This window comes from Tiliqua scincoides, chromosome 8, assembly GCF_035046505.1.
Source record: "Tiliqua scincoides isolate rTilSci1 chromosome 8, rTilSci1.hap2, whole genome shotgun sequence".
In the NCBI taxonomy this organism is placed as follows: Eukaryota; Metazoa; Chordata; class Lepidosauria; order Squamata; family Scincidae; genus Tiliqua; species Tiliqua scincoides.
In genome coordinates, this window is record NC_089828.1 from 37773454 (window position 1) to 37791990 (window position 18537).

At 45.1% G+C, this 18537-nt stretch overlaps 1 protein-coding gene across 1 annotated transcript in view; it reads left to right on the forward strand.

Annotated features, from left to right (window-relative positions):
* The window catches only part of KDM4B (lysine demethylase 4B), a 301643-nt gene extending 284314 nt beyond the window's left edge, over positions 1-17329 (forward strand). The window contains exons 18-22 of the mRNA XM_066634889.1: positions 6142-6327; positions 6420-6584; positions 10826-10945; positions 11425-11517; positions 13994-17329. Coding sequence (XP_066490986.1) covers positions 6142-6327; positions 6420-6584; positions 10826-10945; positions 11425-11517; positions 13994-14179 — 750 coding nt within the window. The 3' untranslated portion in view covers positions 14180-17329. The remainder of the gene's footprint in view (positions 1-6141; positions 6328-6419; positions 6585-10825; positions 10946-11424; positions 11518-13993) is intronic.
* The last annotated feature ends 1208 nt before the right edge of the window (positions 17330-18537 follow it).

Below are 18537 nucleotides of genomic sequence, written 5' to 3' on the forward strand. Positions count from 1 at the left end.
CTCTCCTCAGACTTGCGCCACCTCCAGAGGTGGCACAAGTCCAAGGAGACCCATTCGGGCTGCAGTGGCTTACCCAAAGGTAAGGGGAAAAGTTTCCCCTTACCTCCGACTGAGTCACTGACCCAATCTTGATCTGGATATAGCGCAAGCCTCCTGGCCTGCCTGTTCCAGCACAAGATAGGATTGCGCTGTTAATTGCTTTTGCAGTAACTGGGCTCCATAGTGAAATAAATCAGGCTATTACTTGTTTGTGATGTCAAAAGATCAGAAGTAATGATACAAATGTATCTTGCTCTAGTCAGACCCACCTGGAATAAGGTGCCCAGTTCTGGGTGCTGCAGTTTTAAGAGGTCAGATTGGAGTGGGTTTAGACAGGAGGGCAGTGGGGCTGGAGACCACGTCTTATGAAGAAAGGTTGAAGGAGTTGGGGGTGTTCAGTTTGGAGAAGAGATGGTTAAAAGGCAACAAGAAAACAATCCCTGAGGGGCTGTTATGTGGAGGATAGAACATATTTGTTCTCAGTTGCTCCAGAGGTCAGGGCCTAGGAGAGGGGGGTAATGGGGGTAATTTGTACATGGGCCCAGGCTCAAAAAGGGGGCCCAGGATCCTAAAGCAGGGGGCCCAGAAATTTCCTGGGCTCTTACATTTTCCTATCTGTTCAGACTTGTTGCCTGCATGGGATGCTGGGGACACTACCACAAGCATTCAGTTGCAGCTACTGCAAGCCATATATGCTTAGCAGTGTATTTGGTTTTCCGTATTACTGTATCAATCTGCCAATGCCACATGGGTGGGTAGACCAGGGCTCCGAAGACTTTTCCAGCTGTCTCCACCCTCCCCCATCCTTTTTTGCCCCTCCCTGCCTCCATTCTGCTTGCCCATCACCACCCTCCCCTGCTCTGTTTCACCCCTTCCCCTTTGCAAAGGGGCTCCAAAGAAACTTCATACCCCCTGATAAAATTTCTCTCAGAGGCCCTGCCAGAGGTAGAAGCAGAACAAATAAGTTTAAATTATGAGATTTTGAGAAAGAACTTCCTGTCAGTACAAAGTGTTCGGCAGTGGGACAGTCTGCCTCAGAAGGTGGTCAACTCTCGGTTGTTGGAGGTGGCAGAGGCTAGATGACCATCTGTCATGGATGTTGTAGTTGTGGGCTGCCTACATCAGTAGGAGTTTGGACTTGATAATCATATTGGTTCCTTCCATCTCTGTGATGCTGTGAGTTGGGCCTGTTGGTTCTACATGAAAGGGAAAGAGAGAAACCCTGACCCAGGGTCATGTGGAGAGCCTTTGGCTGAGCAGAGATACAAACCCCCGTGTATCTATTCCAACTCCCAGCACTGTAGATCACACTCGGTTTTGGTTGATGAAGCCAACATGTGTATACCATCCTTCTTTGTTTACTGGTGGGTAGAATTTGGCCTATGGTCAGCAACAGTTTTTCTCAGAGCGCCACTTAGGACACAATCCTAACTGTGCCTTGGGCCAGCCCAGGAGGGTTGCAAACATGCCATAAAGTTCGTTTGCACCTCCTTGAGAGTCAGCTTGGCCAGTGCAGAGACACACGCTGGCCCATAGAGGCTGAATTCAGCCTCCGTGCAAACTTGGGCAGGGAGGGTAGCATTGGCCGATGCAAGGGTCTGAGGAGGCAGGAGGGAGGCTTTCCAGGGTGGGGGGAGGGCAGGCAGAGGGCGGTCCCAGGTTGGGCAGGTGGGGAGCGGGAGGAGAGGCTGGGACCCAGCTGTTATGCCAGATTCCAACCCCATTCCCTGAGCAGCGCAAAGCGGCTGCAAGCCACTCCACTCTCCTCGGACTTACGCCACCTCTGGAGGTGGTGCAAGTCCAAGGAGACCCATTGGGGCTGTGGTGGCTTACCCAGGGGTAAGGGGAAGAGTATGTCCTTGCCTCCGGCTGAGCTACTTCAGACCCCAATCTCATGCTGGATACAGCACAGGTCTTCTGGCCTGCCTGTTCCAGCGCAAGATAGGATTGTGCTGTTAGATAAAGATGTCCCCTGCCCCTACCATGGACCAGTAATGTGCAGTCAGGGTAGGCAAGACAGGCAGTCACACTTGACCCAGCAAGGAAGAAAAAAAAACTCAGCAAGTAAAAAAAACAACATACTTTTTGGTTTTCCCAAGCTGTTTCTCTCTGCTGCAGCACACAATCCATTTAGCGCGCGCGCACACACACACACACACACACACACACACACACACACACACACACACACAGGGAACAAGGAGAGCTGTCAGCTATGACTTGCAAGGGACAAAACAAGCAGGGATGTCTGTGCAACTAGGAAGAGCTACCTCTATTTAACCAATTATAAAAAAGACAGTGCTTGTTTTATCAGTCTCTAGGGAGGCATAAGGAAGAGTTGCCTCTAGCTGGATAGTTGTATTCTTGCTACAAAAACAAGAAGCAGGACAACTTGCTAGCCAATCAAAAAATAGCAGGACACCTGCATCACTAAGCTCTGAGGAGATCAGCTTGCAAGTTTCAGTTTCAAGATCCACCAACAATCAGGTCACCAACCACAATTTGGGAAACACTGTGCTGGAACATTGGCTTAGAACATTGACTTGGTTGGTTGGTTGATTCGTTCATTGGTTTGGGGTTAAGGCGAGGCAGAATATGAATGCCTTTTGTAGCCATTGTCCCTTGTGGATCGGTTTCTTTTGAACTGTGTTCCTGGGAACCGCGAAGTTGATTCTTGAAAGACAGTTTGCTCTCCATTGCCACTACAGGTGGAGCCTCTTTTTCCACGGATTTTACATCCGTGGATCTGGCTCAGCGTGGTCCCCTGGACTCACATTAAGCCAGACTTAGCTCCACCTGACTCCTTTGAAGGGGACCAGAGCACAGCAGGGAATCTGTTCTCGTACCACCCACCGATACCGAAAACCACAGTTCAGCAAATCCGCAGTTTTCAGCCCCTTAAGCCCTCTGCAGAGATTTCTGAAAACTGCAGAGGCTGCGCATGTCTGGCCACAGTCTCTGCGGGTTTCAGAATGGCCTAAAAACAAACAAAAGAAAGCAACTTCTGGTTTTAGACCAAAAACTGGAAGCCATGTTTTTTTTGAGCTTTTAGGCCATTTTGAAGCTGCAGAGACCACAGGCGGGTACCTGAAGTGGCCTCTGCGGGCTTCAGAAAGCCCTCCACTTAAGGGGCTGAAAATTGCAGATTTGCTGATCTGCTGATTTTGGTATTTGTGGATTGTCCGAGAACGAATCCCTCGCAGGTATCAAGGCACCACCGTGTACTGTGCTGTACCATATACCATGCTGTATGCGGGGCTGCCTTGGAAGACTGTTTGGAAACTGCAGTTAGTTCAGTACACATTAGCAAGCTGCTAACTAGAACTAGTCACAAGGAACATAGCCTGCTGGTGCTTAAAACAGCTGAACTGGCTACTAGTCTGTTTTCAAGCACAGTTTGAAGTCTTCAAAGCCTTACATAGCCCCTTCCCTTACCTGTTCTCGTATAATCCTATCCATACACTGAAGTTATCTTTGGAAACCTCCCTTTTGATTGCCTGTTTCTCCTTGCAAGTGTGGTGAGTGGCAGCTGAGAAAAGGAGAGGGCCTTCTCATCTGTAGCTCCACGCTTGTGGAATTCTCTTCCTAGAGAGTCCTACCTAGTGCCTCTATTACTGCTCATCAGGTGCAGTGCAAAACTCTTTATTATCCCAGGTCTTCTAGAAGTTCCTTGCTTCATTGGTTTGTCTTTTTTTTATTTTAAAAATCTAATATCTGGTCTTTCCACTTTCAGTGATATTCTTAAGACGACTTAACATGTCATTGTGGTAAAATACCACGAAGGCGCATTTCAAAAGAGAAGAAAGTGTTGGACTTGGACTTGGCAATGAACTGTGGCTTAAAATAGAATCACTTTTAATAATCTGTGCTTTTCTGTAATTCTGCAAGCCATGTTCAGATGCCAAAGAAAGGCCCGTTATGAAGTGTGCAGCCCAGGCACAGCCAGGAAAGCCAGACAGTATCAATGAAATTCCATTATTAAATTGTCAGTTTCTAAATTCCTCCCTAACTGATGCATGACACCCCTGATAAGAGTGCCTAGAGGAACTGACCATCTCAGGTCTGAGGCATGTTCTTCCTCTGTTGTAAGAGCTTATTCCCCAGACCAAAAGATGAAGCTGGTGTGTTCCTGACCACATTTGAAAGTGAGCGAAGCATGTTTTTTGTAGAAACATGCTGTGTTTGCATGTTTATATATACTTGGGAGGTGGGGAGAGCACAGTAAAGTTTCTTAGTTTTTTATGCAGGATTTGGAAAGGTTAGGGGCCGTGCCTGGGAAAAGGAGGGCTGGAGTCAGTAGAGGATCAGCTTGGGGGGGTGTGCGCACAAGAGAGACAAAAAAAGAGAATGAAGCAAAGTGTAGTGGCATTTTTACACTCTGCAGGGTGAGAGCTCTGAGCATTTCACATACTTATCTCAGTAACCCATACCACCCTTGTCAGCAAGTAGGTTTGCTGGAATGGCTATACTGAGAAGGAGGTGGCCAAGCCCTGCTTCCTGCTGCTATGTCTGCATCTCCCCAACATGCAACTTTGCCCCAGGGTGGCAATGAGGGATCAGGCATCATGTCTTCAGGGGCTTCCAGTTGCTGATGCTTCCCTTGCAACAACTCTATAAGGTAGGTCCAGCTGTATTATCCCACGATACCCATTGAGGCTGTGGGGTGAGGCTGAGAGAGTAGTGGCTTGCCCAAAGTCAGTTTGTGAATTCATTGTGGTAGTGGTGAAGTGTAAACTTGAGACTTCCCACTCCATACCATTAACCATTAGAATGCCAGGTGCAGGGGTGTGGCACCAGGATACATGTCTCTTGGTGTCTTGTATGCTCCCTGAGGCATCTGATGCGCATCTTCCACAGGACTTCCTGTATCTAGTCCAGATACAGGAAGCTTGACTAAATGGGCCTTTGGCCTGATCCAGTGTGGCTCTTCTTATGTTCTTATGTTCTTATTAACCATTATGCCATACTAGCGCTATTTGCAAAACAAATGCATGCAGGAATTTTAAGTGATCCAAGCTGTGTGTCGCTGGAGAGGTCCTTTGTTGTTGTCTCTGTTATCTCCCAACACCAGTATTCTCAGTTTCTGATGCGGGGGGGGGGGGGGATTCAGCAACCACTAAGACCCAGAAACCCATCCATGGGACTAAAAAGTGGGTTTTTTGGGAGACTGGGGACAGAATACTAGCTCCATGCTACTGTCTAGCATCCTGTCTCTGGTTTTTGTATTGATAACCCAGAATGAAGTGAGGAGACAATGTGATTTCACGTATGGGGGACTGACCCTTTCTCCCCAGATTCCTAGCAAATCACAACTAAGATGTCAGCAAAAAAAGTTCTCAAAATAGCCCCCATCAATATTTTTTTGTTCAGTGAGGTTCATTTTCCCCTCCTACCATATAGTGAATGATGAGGATACCATGCTGAGAATACACTATTAATGTGCTGAGTTAATTTGGTCAGTGTTACCTGTATTCACACACTGATAACACCAGTAGCATGATGGTTCCAGTTAATACTTGATAACTTAAGTATGGAACAATTGTTCTCAGTAACATGATCGCATATCATAAATCAGAGGCTTCTTGTCTTTCTGTACTCTTAGCCTACTGTCAGAAGATGTGGAAAGTGCACTCTTTGCCACCCTCTTAAGTGAATTCTGTGCTCCATTCCTGCAACCCAACTGCAGATAAGAGATAGAATTGTTGCTTGTATGTTTTTTAGAGAAGCATAGATACAGTAAAACTGATCATTTAGGCAGTGACCAAAATTGTAGATGACTTGGAGCATGAACAAAAGACAACTCCCTTGCTGGATGAGACCAGAATCTGTATAGTCCAAAATGCACTTTTGCTTTCAGCAGTGACCAACCAAATCCTCTTGGAAGTTTAGTGTGTGTGGTGGTCTTCCTCTATTATTTGTTCCTTGAGCATCTGAAACATTGTGCTGTGTACTGTACCTAAATATGCATTTTGTATTCAGCTCCTATGGTCAATAGTTTCAGCTAATATGTTCTTTAAAGCCTTGCAGGATTGACTTTGTGCGTTTCTTTTTTGACATTCAGTTCAGCAATTTACTGTAAAGCTATCCTGTGTTTCTTTCCAGAAATGTGTCTATTGCCCGAAGCAGATGAAGAGGGTGTCAGGTGCCTGCATCCAATGTTCCTCTGAGCACTGCTCCACTTCTTTCCATGTTACCTGTGCCCATGCAGCAGGAGTGCCCATCGAACCAGACGATTGGCCCTATGTTGTGTCCATCACCTGCTTCAAACACAAAGCAGCCAGCCGCATTGTAAGTTTCCTCTGTGTCAATCTCATTTCCTTTTTAATTTTTCATGTCTCTCTTCTAAAGCCTCCTGTTTTTTAATGTTCTGTCTTTCATAGGTTCCGTTTTCCAGGGAACTATCACTGGGTCAGACAGTGATTACTAAGAACCGGAATGGCCTCTACTACCGGTGCAAAGTGATTGGCACAACAACGCAGACTTTGTACGAAGTCAACTTTGATGATGGCTCTTACAGCGACAACATTTATCCAGAGAGTGTCATTGTAAGTAGCAAAGGGGCCTCCTTTCTCCATGTCTTTGTATTTGCAGTCAGTTGCATGCTTTATCCCTGCATCCATGACAATTATCCCTGCTGCTGTTACTACTCTCACTAAGACATCCTTTCTGAGAACTAGATTTGTGCTGGGTATTTCACAGAACAAAGGTGGCATGATCCCTTCCACCAAGCTTTGAACAATGTTTCCCAAACATTTCACTCCTGTGGTGAAAAATGTTCCAGATTTAAAATTGAAGTCACAGTTCTTTTTTATGCTCAAAAATGTGTTTGTGCATTCATTTATTCATGTTTGTTCTAACCTGGCTCCCAAATGGGCAAGCTTCCTCCTTGCAATTGTGCCATAGTGCAGTTCATATTGGCACCTGCCTTCCTTTTTTCCAGCTATTTAGAGATGAAATAGTGCTTCCAAAGCAACAATCATTGTTCTGGGATTCATCCATACCAGGGGTCTCTGCCCGGGGGCCAGATGCGGCCTGCGGAGTGCCTTTATCCAGCCCGCAGACAGCCTCTGATCCCCTGAGAGCCTCTGGCTCAGCTGACCAAACAACCAGAGTTGTGCTTGTGGGGTGGGGGAATGTGGATCCATTTAAGTGTGTGCACTTTATTTCTTGGGCTGTGTTGGTGCTTGGAGAAATCCTGGACATTTGAGCCCATTCATTCATTCATTTCAGTCATTCATCTAAGTTCCATCTGTAATGTATTTATTTAAATTTTATATTTAATTTTTTTTTCCGGCACGGTGAAAATTTGGCTGAAAATTTTAGAGACCCCGATCCATACCATCTGAATCACAGTCCTGGTATGCTTTTGCTACTGACATTGCCTGACTGGCAGAGAGTGGAGATAAATGCCTTCCATCCCTTTATGGATGCATTGTGGTGGATGAATACAGCAACATGAAATTCTGCTACACCAATATGCCCTGGTGCACAGTTTGTTAGTTGCTGGCTTTAGAATTCATTCTGCATGGGGATTTGATATGAGTAGCAGGGAAGTTGGGTGTGTTTCAGCAGAAGACCTGGTAAAGTGAGGTATTCCTGTGTTTGGCAAGTAAGGGCACAATCCTAACCCCTTATGTCAGTGTTTTCCAGCACTGATGTAAGGGCAATGAAGCTCCAAGGTAAGGGAACAAACATTTCCTTACTTTGAGGAGGCCTCTGTGAGGCCTCTCTGCGTGACAAACCAACTGCAGGATGCAGCACATGTCCCATTGGTACCACTATGTCAGTGCTGGAAAGCACTGACATAAGGGGTTAGGATTGCACGCTAAGAGAGTTAATTGACTTGACTAACAGCACAGGCATACCAAAAAACCCCATTTTTTTAGTTGCCAAGGGTGTTTGAACGAAGTTAGGATATTTTTGGGGTGCTGAATTCAAAAATAGCATAACTTTTGTCTGATTGGCTCTAGTTTTGGGGGCACGGAATGGTCACCCTATATGCTAAATCAAGGAGCTTCCTCATGAGGAAGACAACGCCATGGCTTCCTCATGAGAAAGCTGCTTAAATCAGCATATAATGTGGCTATGCTGTACTCCCAGAACTAGAGCAAATCAGTAACTGTGCTTCCAGTTTGCCGTAAGCACAGTTCAAAGCATCTTGGAATCTTCAAGAGGCTTCCCCGATGCATCCTGGAGTCGCATGAGGCACTGTGTGCTCCAGGTAAGTGGGGGAGGGGCAGATTTGTGCGTGGGGGTGGCGGCGGCAGCATCCTGCAGGGGCACCATCGCAGACCTTTGCAGTGGGTCTGGGGAGTTTTGCTACTGCTCTGTCAGCTCTTGTCCACACTACAGGTCACCTGTAATTTCTGGACAACCAGAGGCATGTCTGAGCCCTGCCACTGGGACATTGGCTTTTCCCTGCCTCCAGTCCACACTACGGGTCAGCAGACCATTCTGTTCAGACCAAAGCAGCACCATACATGCGCTGTCCAGGCAGCTGTTACAAGGCTGCAGACCTGCTGCAGTTCTTATGGGATGCCTGGATGGATTGGACAGTGGGTAATTATTCTGTCCCCCACCAGAACACCCTTCTGTTCCTACAGAAACATGCCTGGAAAGTAACTGCCAGTCTGTGTGTTTGAGCAGCATGTCCCTCTCCAGCCTCCTTTGATGGAGCCTGCTGCCTGTGCTGCTGTGTCTAGTGGGTTGAATGCCTCACCTCCCCTGGTTTACCTGTGGGCTTCCTCTGGGCCCGTCCTACCCCCTCCTGTCTTGCCTGCAGAAATATTTATCTGAACTGTAAAACATTGCTTTTACTGTCATTCTGCTTCCAACTTCTCAGTGAAGTAACCTGTCAACTTGCCAGAAATGTGGGTTACTGTAATTTGTGTGTTGGGCCATACCAACGTATTAAACAATTCAGTTTTTCTCCTAAGGATTCACTTTCATTTTCCTTTCTCTAGAGGCTTCCTAAAGCCTTGGTTTTCAGACTAGGTTTTCCAAGCAGACTTTCCCAGTCCATACACTCTTGTAAATATAATTCAAGCAAATTTTAATATCACCTACACTTTCCTCTAAGTGGAAAGCTTTCTTGTCATGCTCCTGTTGTTTTTTCAGCTGCATTTTCTATTGCAGAAGGAAGGGAAGGGGTAAGTGCATTTTGCACTGCTGTCTGTCAGGAGGGGTGGAGATGGGGACAGTGGGGGAGCGATGTATATCACCAACACTTTTCTCCAAGTCTCTATTGGCAGAGTTTTCTTGTCTTCCTCCTGCTGTTTTTTTAGTTGCATTTTCTGTGACAGAAGAAAGGAAAGGGGTCAGCGTGTTCTGCACTGCTGCCTAACAGGTGGAGAGGTGTTGGGGACAGGAGCGGAATGTTTAAAAGGAATGCCAAGACACGCCTACAGCCTGGTGAAGCCCTGTTTTCCTCTGCAGAGCTGTGGCAGGCTTTTTCTCACTTGCTCAACTCACGCTGCTTCCACCCCGCACCCTCCCACCTGGCTGAGCTGGGATGCACCCTTGCTTCCTGCCATGCCTGTGAAGTGAAGGGGGGGGGGGTTTCCTTCATTGTGGTCAGGGTGAAATCACATGAGGGAAGAAAAGGGGTCAGCGCATTCCACGCTGCTGTCATACATTGGAGTGGGTGGCGATGGCAGGGGAGAGTTGAAAGGGAACTCCGAAGCACACACACAGCTTAGCAGCAGCCCCATTTCTCTCCGCAGAGCCATGGCAGGCTTTTTAAAGGGGGTGACTCGTTTTCGAGTCGCGGCTTGAGTCAAGTTGCACCACACTGGACTTTCCCATCCCTGGTTCTGGTCACTACATCTCAAAAAGGATATAGTGGAACTGGAAAAGGTGCAGAAGAAGGCGATCAAAATGATTAGTGAGCTGGGGGAAGAAAAATGTTTGGGGCTCATCAGTCTAGAAAAAAGGTATATGGTATATGATCAGTTTTATTGATGATAAAATTATGCATGGGATGGATAGCGTGGATAGGGGATGTTCTTTTGCCTATTGTACAACACCAGAACCAGAGGAAATCCACAAAAATTGAGGGTCAGGAGAGTTTTACCCTGAGTGTGTAATCTGTGGAACTACTTGCCACAGGATGTGATGATGACACCTGGCTTAGATGCCTTTAAAAAGAATTGAACCAATTTGTGGAGGAAAAGTCCATTATGGATTGCAAGTCATGATGGGTATATGCAACCTCCTGGTCTTAGAAGTAGACTATCTCAGAATGCCAGGTGCAAGGGAGTGGCAACAGACTGCAGGTATCTTTTGTCCCTGAGACATCTGGTGGTCACTGTGAGATATAGAAAGCTGGCCTTTGGCCTGATCCAGTGGGGCTCTTGTTATGTTCTTATGACACCATTTTTGTTCTACATTGAACAACCCAGTTAAGACATGATTCCTAGCTCTTCCTCATGAAGGTGCCATGAGTCAAGGACAGGTTAATGTTGCTGTAATTGAAAATGGATACACAGTGATATGTACAGAGCAGGAAAGTCCACAAAGCACACAGTAAAAATGCTCCTAATGAGCTAGAACTCTGGGAGAACTCTTGGGGCACTGTTGCTTGTTGAACATGGCATGCAGTCTGCATCTTCCTTTGAAACTTATTGTTTACACAGACTTAGGGTGTTAAACCTATCTTACTCAACAGAAACAACCACTTCTAGTAATGTACCTTCCACAGCTTTCTTGCAGAAAGCAAGTATTGGTCATTTTAGTTTGCTTTCCCTCCTGCCATTTTTCTGACCAACTTCCTTGACTTGCTATTTAGAGCAGAGACTGTGCTAAGATGGGACCTCCTGCAGAGGGCGAGTTGGTTCACCTGCAGTGGACTGATGGCGCCACGAATAAGGCCAAATTCATTGCTGCCCAGATCAACCAAATATTTCAGGTGAGAGCTAAACGCCCCCTCTTCCTCATCCCCAGAAATTCTTGTTATAAAGAACAATCTTGATCATACTTTTGAAACTGAAAGATGAACTGATGCCTCCTTGTGGAATGCGGTTCTCTGACATCTTGACTAAGCAGGTAAGCAAATCACCCTTATAAGTAAGGACACAAAAAACGGGTCTGAAAGGCTTGAAAAGATAATAAATTATCTGTCTCTGCTGGCAGATCAGTTTGTAGATTGGGAAACAGCAAGCTTCCTTGATGTACCCTCTCACTATTTCCCCCAGTTAACTCATAACTTAAGGAATGCAGCACATGCTGCCTGTGACTGAACTGAATGGGGAAATAGGGCTATTTTCCTGGGTATAAACTGTCATCTTTGGGGCTTGGAAGGAACTGTGGCAAACTGATCATAATAAGATTGCAATTCATAAGTGGGAGGTGAGTTTGCTTGATGGCCACTTTTGCTCATTCCCACAGGTGGAATTTGAAGATGGCTCTCAGCTGATGGTCAAGCGAAATGAGATCTACACCCTGGAGGAGGAGCTTCCTAAGAGAGTAAAATCACGCCTGGTAGGTATCTAAGGGCTACTTTTGTGTGGAACCCAAGGCTCCTGTTTTTGTTTCCTATGTTACCTGTGTTGTTGAAGGTAAGTTGCCACTTGCCAAAAATTGAGTTGTGTTTGTACAGATAATTTTAAAAGCTGGCCAGATGGGATTGTCACCCAAGGATGAAATGCCTTGGAATGTTCACAGATGTCCTCACTGTACAGTGGAAAGATGTCAATGTTAGAATGTAGGCAGCAGTGCAGCTTCTGTGAAGGAATTGAAATCACTTTGCTCAGGAAAGAAAAACCTCATGTAGGGATTAGGACCCATAGGCCACACAGCCAAGTAGCCAGTGATGCTAGGGGGATTAAATTATTAGAACTATCAAACTACTAGTAGTAATAGTAATTGTTTCCAGTGCTTCAAATATTAAGCTTTTTACAGTTATTTTTCAAAGAGAGAAATTAAGCACCAAACGTAAAGGTGTTGTTAAAACTCTCCTTTTAAACCACTGGTTCCCAATCTGTGGTCCATGGACCACAGGTAGTCCACGAGACCCTGAGAAGTGCTCCGCGAGGTCTCAGGAAAGATCACTTCCAGTGTCACACCAAGCAAGCAATCTCCCGTAGACCACTGATGAGGGCAGAGAGTGGACTGCCCACAGCTATAACCACTGAAGTGTCAGCTATAGCTGCGGGCAGTCCGTTCTCTGTCGTCTCTGATAGTCTGTGGGGGAGTGTTGGGGGACAGACCACCAGAGTGGGTAGAGACCCCACAGCTACCTGTGGTCCATGATTATTCCAATTTTTGCCCCAGTGGTCCGTGGGTGCCTAAAGGTTGGGAACCACTGTTTTAAACATTCTTTAAATTGATCCCCCCACATCAAATCTGTTGTGGCGAGTGGAGAATGGCTCAAGCTGGGCATGGCTGCATGTTGCTAAATGCAACAGCTTTTCAGCAGAAGTTCAGAGGGTGGAATGGATAGGAATGCAGTTAGGGTATCATTGCTGATGAGGAATGGCCTTCAGGCTATAAGACATTTTGCAGAGAGATCAGTAGGACTCCAGAGCTTTTTGGAGTGATGTCAAGAGCCCATAGTGTGAATATTTTTGTGTGTATTTTTGTCTGTTGTAGAGTATAAAATATGCAAAGTGCTGTGCCACACAGACAACCCAGTCCTAAGCTGTGCTGGCACAGCAGGGCCACATGGCCGCCCCTGTATCCAACGTAGTTTAGGAACAGGCTGGAGGTCACCTCAGTTTAAGGGGATATTTTTCCTCTTACCCTGAGTGATGCCCCAACCTGCCCTATGGGGCTACTCAGATCTGCACCTGTTAAATTGCAGATGCAAGTCTGAGTAGCCCAGAAAGGGGGTTAGGATATGGTGGAGGCCTGCTCCACTGGTTCTGTCCCCAGCCCAGACCTGGTCTGTCCTCTGTTCCTCCCTCCCCCACTTGAAACACCTCTGTTCCACTCTACCACTGGCCCTCTGCCACCTGGAAGGCCTGGATCCTGCATCAGCAGGGCAGCACAGGCCTCCCTGCCAGCACTGCATACTCTTCTGGTGCGCAGATGTGCCTTATGGCATGTTTGCAACACTCTCTGTGAGCGCAGGGACCACTGCACCTTTCTGCAAATTGGAGCTTGAACTGGAGGAACTTTTGTTAATTGTAGGAGCAGTATCATAGCCTGAACAAGGTGTACCTTCAGGATGTGAAATCTCCTTCATTGCAGGTTCCTGAAAGTGTGTGAGCAGCACCAAAAATGGTAGAGCAACTGAATAACACTTTGGAAGAGTGCAAAACAGAGAAAGTGAACAATATGGTTCACTAATATGAAAGAAGAGCTGCTGAGCATAAGAAAATCTTACTAGATCATTCAAGCATCCTGTTTCCAACAGTGACCATTTAGAGGCTTCCAGGAAATCCATAAGCTATAGGCCCTCCGTGCTGGTCTTCCCCAGCAATTGGTGCTTGGAAGCAGCATACCTCCAAAGTTCTTGTGGCTGACTGCTTTGACTGACCCTGTCATCCTGGAGTAAGACTAATCATTTAAAAAAGGAAGGAAGAAAAACATGAAACCACCACAATCCTTTGTTAATACAGAAAGATGTGTGAATTAATAGGAACTCTTGCTTAGTCAAACAGATTGCATGCTGATGATCTGCCTCTGATCGCATATTAGTTGGTGTGGTAAATAATGAAACAAAAAATTGTGGTGTTATAACCCTGGGGTATGATGGGAGAAAAATTAAAATGTGAATAAAGACTATGTACCCAGTTTTAATTTTTAAGTTTTGATTCTGGTGGGTATGTTTTAGGTATAGAACCATCCATCACAGGACACGAAGTTAGACTTGTTAGCCTGATGGGACTCCTTCCAAGTCAATGTTGTTTGGTCAGTCAGTCGGTTGGTCGTCTGCTTATCCAGAGAGCTGCTGCCAGAGAGGGCAACGAACTTTTCAACTAATGTGCTTTCTGTTTTTCCCCCTTGTACCTAGTCTCTCAGCACTGGGGCTCCGCAGGAAGACACATTCTCAGGAGATGACTCGAAAGCAGCCAAGCGCCCTCGGGTGGGCAGTGCCAAGATCCCTGAGGACTGCAGGCCTAGCCCTGACTACTTCGCTATGATGGATACCTTGATGCAGAGTCCATTTCAGCCAGGAGCCCAGAGCACCATGTTCTAAACCAGAACAAACAATGGTTTGATTAAAAACAGCCGAACGGAGCCCCAACTGTGACACTTTGACAACCCTGCGAAAAAGTAATTTAAGAAGAAAACTGTGGAGTGAGAGGCCCAGCTTTGTGCAATAACTTGTGATGAATTCCTTTCTTTTGTTCTTGGCTTGGACATGGAGAAGAGTTTGTCCTGCTCTGGCCTACCTCTGTTCTTCCGGTTGATGGACATGAGTGAACAAAACCTTCCTTGTCCATAGAAACTTTGGAAGAATATGTGCTGATGCAGCTCTGTGTGTGTGTGTGTGTGTGTGTGTGTGTGAGTGAGTGTGTGTGTGAGAGAGAGAACTTTCACATTTCTGTTTTGTTTTGTTCCTTGGTAAAAAATGTGGAAGTGTTCCAAATTTAAAATGACTCCAGTTTTTAAATCTCAGCTCTCTCTCGCTCTCTCTCTCTTGAGAAGGTGCTATTTCGCTGACTACTGAAACAGCCTTTTTGAATTAGTGAGGCATGTGTGTATAGATATTAAAATGGCCTTTGGCATTTTCTATTTAAAAACGTGTTTTTAAAAAAAACAAAAAAATACAACTTATGACAAAGTGTAGAGTATCCACAATTTTGTTCTAGAACATGGCTTTAAAACAATTAAATTCTCTTTCTGATGCTCTGAAGAGAATTGTTGCCATGTTGGAGAGAGGAGAGCAGGTTTCTTTAAGTAGCTTGTGGGGGAGGATGCAGGGTTAATGTTTGAGATAAGTAAAGGAAATTTCCCTCAGATAAATGGTGATGTAATAAAATGGAGACCATCACAATAGTTGATGGTTGGGATTCAGTGTTACCCTTCTAGAAAAGCAAACATTTGAGTAGATGCTAGGGAGGACTGGCCCCAATGCTTGCATTTTGCACCCCCATCCTCAGGAATTGTGTTTTGGTATTGGTGACCCAAAGAACCCTGTAAACATTGATTTCAATTAAGAGGCATCTGTCAACGTGATCCTTGCTTTTGGTGTTCAGTGGAGAAGGGTGGGAGGGTTCTGACCTCAGTGCAGAGGAGGTTATGAGCTAATAGGAATATTTAGGATAGGCGCATCAAGGCACAATGCCTTGCCCTTCTATCAGCTTTTATTCTGCTGGATTTCTGACAATTGCTGACTACACAAGTCAACACACTTGTTTCAAGGAGAAGAGGGCAGTCTGAATTCAATTTTCAAGTCTGCCACATCCTTTGGGATGACTCCTTTTTATGAATGTGAAAAAGTCTTTTGTTATACAGTAATTCTTGTGTGTGCATTTAGCACATTAAAAATGTGCATTGAGAAGCTCTTGCTCATCTGGGAGAAGGGCATAAATGCTGAGATATAAATGCTTGTAATTTATATTAAAGACATTTCTCATCTGCCCTTATTGTTGCTTAGCCAAAGGCAGTAACTACAGTCAACTTTGCTTAACAAGTTGAGACAAAAGCCATGAACTTGCTTTGGGGTTGGGAGCTGAAACAGTGGTCTAATATGTTGTCCTCTGCAGATGTTCTATCCATATATGGGAGGGAAGGAGGTGTTGAGGTCACCCTGTCCCCATCTCCCATGGGGTGCCCAACCCTGTCTACCTTTCAGTGTGTTCAGTTTACCAGAACTGAAAGTAAGTAGGTATGATTTGGTGCACCTTGATTTTGCAGTGTGTACAGATCATGAAGGTTGGGTTCTACACTTTCAAGTCTCCTACGGAAATGTTAAATTCATTGTGCAAAGGGAAAGTAGGAGCAGGAAAGCACAGTGGGAGCCAGTACAATCCACCACCACCCCGGTGTGTACATGTCAATTGAATGTTTGAACATGGCTTGTATTATCAAAGAAGCAAATCTTGAAGTATTAAAGAGAAAATTTCACCATGGGCTCATCTCAGCATGCAGGAAAGAATCTCTGTACAGGATGCATTTTGTGATGGGTCCTGATGAGGCTGTCTGCAGAATTAGTAAAGTGGGAACAAGCAGAGAAGCACACTTGACCCCTACTTACTGTTCCCAGGTCAGGTTTGAGGGAAGGGGAGAGGGATCTTGGGCCAGAGGAACATTTGTGGGTGACTTTTAAAATAGCAAGCCCTCTAGCTTCCACCCACAAATTTCTCTTTTTTTTTCTCATCCCACACCACATCTACTGACAGATCACACAAGGTGTTTATGTTCAACTCTCCTCCTTTTTGCTTCCACTCCTTGCTGCCTGAAATAATGGTTCACAGCAAAGTCTGGTAAGTGAGATAAATCTAGCTTACCAACTGATGTGTTAGAACACCACTTGTTTAGCTGGGTTTAGCTGAGAACATGGTAAAGTGGGTGGCATTTCTAAGAAACTAGTACATAGCAAACGTAGCATGTAAACAAGCCAGATTTTCATGCCAGGGTTTCTCCAGCTCTCTCTCCTCATGAAAAGTAACACCACAAGGAACGAAGACTTAATATCTCTTGTTCAGAGAGCTCCAAACAATTTTTTTTATCTCTCAACTTTCTTCAAAGGTGTGTGTGTGTGTGTGTGTGTGTGTGTGTGTGTGTGTGTGTGTGTGTGTGTGTGTGTGTGTGTGTGTTTCCTGCTTTATTTTTCCCCATAAATGTGCCTGGTACAGAAAAAAAATTTTACAGGACAAATTGGATCTTGCCGTGCAGAATTTCTAAACCCATTGTCAACTTACCAACAAGAATTAGAATACAGATGAAGCCTGCATATCTTCTCTACCCACCCCCTGCAACAGCAGCCTTCTTTTAGAGCCACCCCGTGCAATTGTTTCCTTTCTATGGTATATAGGAAATTGCTTAGAGGGTAATTTTTGCTTGTTTTAAAATAAAATGAAATGAAATCTAGTTTTGCTTTTCTCATGCTACAGAGAAACAGACAAAAGTGTTTAAACAGGAGAATTTAGAACTGGAAATTGCTTTTTCTTATTAACATCTGATGGTGGGGATGATAGGTGTGGGATGGGGCTGAAAAAGGAAAGGGGGCGTTCCACTGCATGGATAAATACCGACTGAAGTATCGCCATTGCTGTCATTCTTGTGTATATTTATACTGTAAAAAGAAAAGAACGTGTTCTCCCACCCACAATGGTTCAGATGGTGAACTTGGTTTTGTTGATGCCCTAAACCCGGCATGAACAGTAGAACATGGATCTTTTGTTGTTGTAGTTTTGAATTTTTCTTTTCTTTTCTAATACACTTAACAGTTTGAGAATGATTTTCCTTATCTCTTTGAAAAGGGGCACTCTGGAAAAGGGTCTAGGAAATCACTCCCTCCCATTCTTTCTCCTCCTCCTCCTTTCCAATTCCTCTGATGACTTTATATTTGTGTCTACTTAATGACTTACTTGTGTCCCCCTTTAAAAAAAGGGGTTTTGTTTCCTCTTACACAATGTGGTTTTGTTTTCTTTTACATCCTCTCTCTTCCCCTCTCTCACCTCTGTTTGCAAACTCAAGGATTGCAAAAATAGGAATTAACTTGGGGAATGCAGAGGCTGCTAATTTTGAAGAGAAAAAACTCTCCTAGGGAAGAGGTAGGGGAAAACTAACAAATCACACTCTCTCAGGTGACAAATCTGGTATTTTGTGTTGACCCACTGAGTTTGAGACTACAAAACCACGATACACCCTCCACCACTCGCAGGCTCAAGGCCAAGGAGAGGAGGAAAGGTGTTATAATCCAGTGTCTGGATCTGTTTGACACTGATTATTCTCTGAACCTTACCAGTCCAGAGACCTGGATTCTGTGGTCAGGGGTAGGACTCCCCTGAAAGAGGCTTCCAGGGAGGTTGAAGAATTGCCAGGTTCCAAATTTGAGAGGCTCAACTCAGACTCTTTGATTGGACTGTTCAAATCTGCATACCCATTGGCCAAGGGTATCCAAAGCAATCCAAAACCACTTAGTAGTTTTTCAGTGCCAGAATGCTCCCCTTTTAAATTCTCTATAACTTCACACTTTGGCTACATGTTACCTTGCTACAGCTCAGTTAAACTCTGGACTCTTGTCAAGGCAATATCTGCTTTTTGAGGGAGTTCTCCCAGGTTCTGTAGAGTCCGTCCTTTGCTGCCTGGAACTTGTTAACTGGCTTCTGCTGCTAAATGACTTCTGATTCTCAACTTCCTGTGACATTGTGCCAGGCTGGAACAAGATGGTTACATTGACCTGCTGCCATATTTTCATGTCAGCTGGGTGAGCATGTGTGAAATGAATAAGATTTTTTTAAAAAACACAATAATGCATTTCTTTCAATAATCCTTATAACCATCTTGTAAGGTAGGTATTATCCTACCTATTTGTAGATGGGAGGAGGAGTGAGGCAATAACACAGGCCTACAAAATTGAGGGTCAGAAAAGTTTTTTCCAAA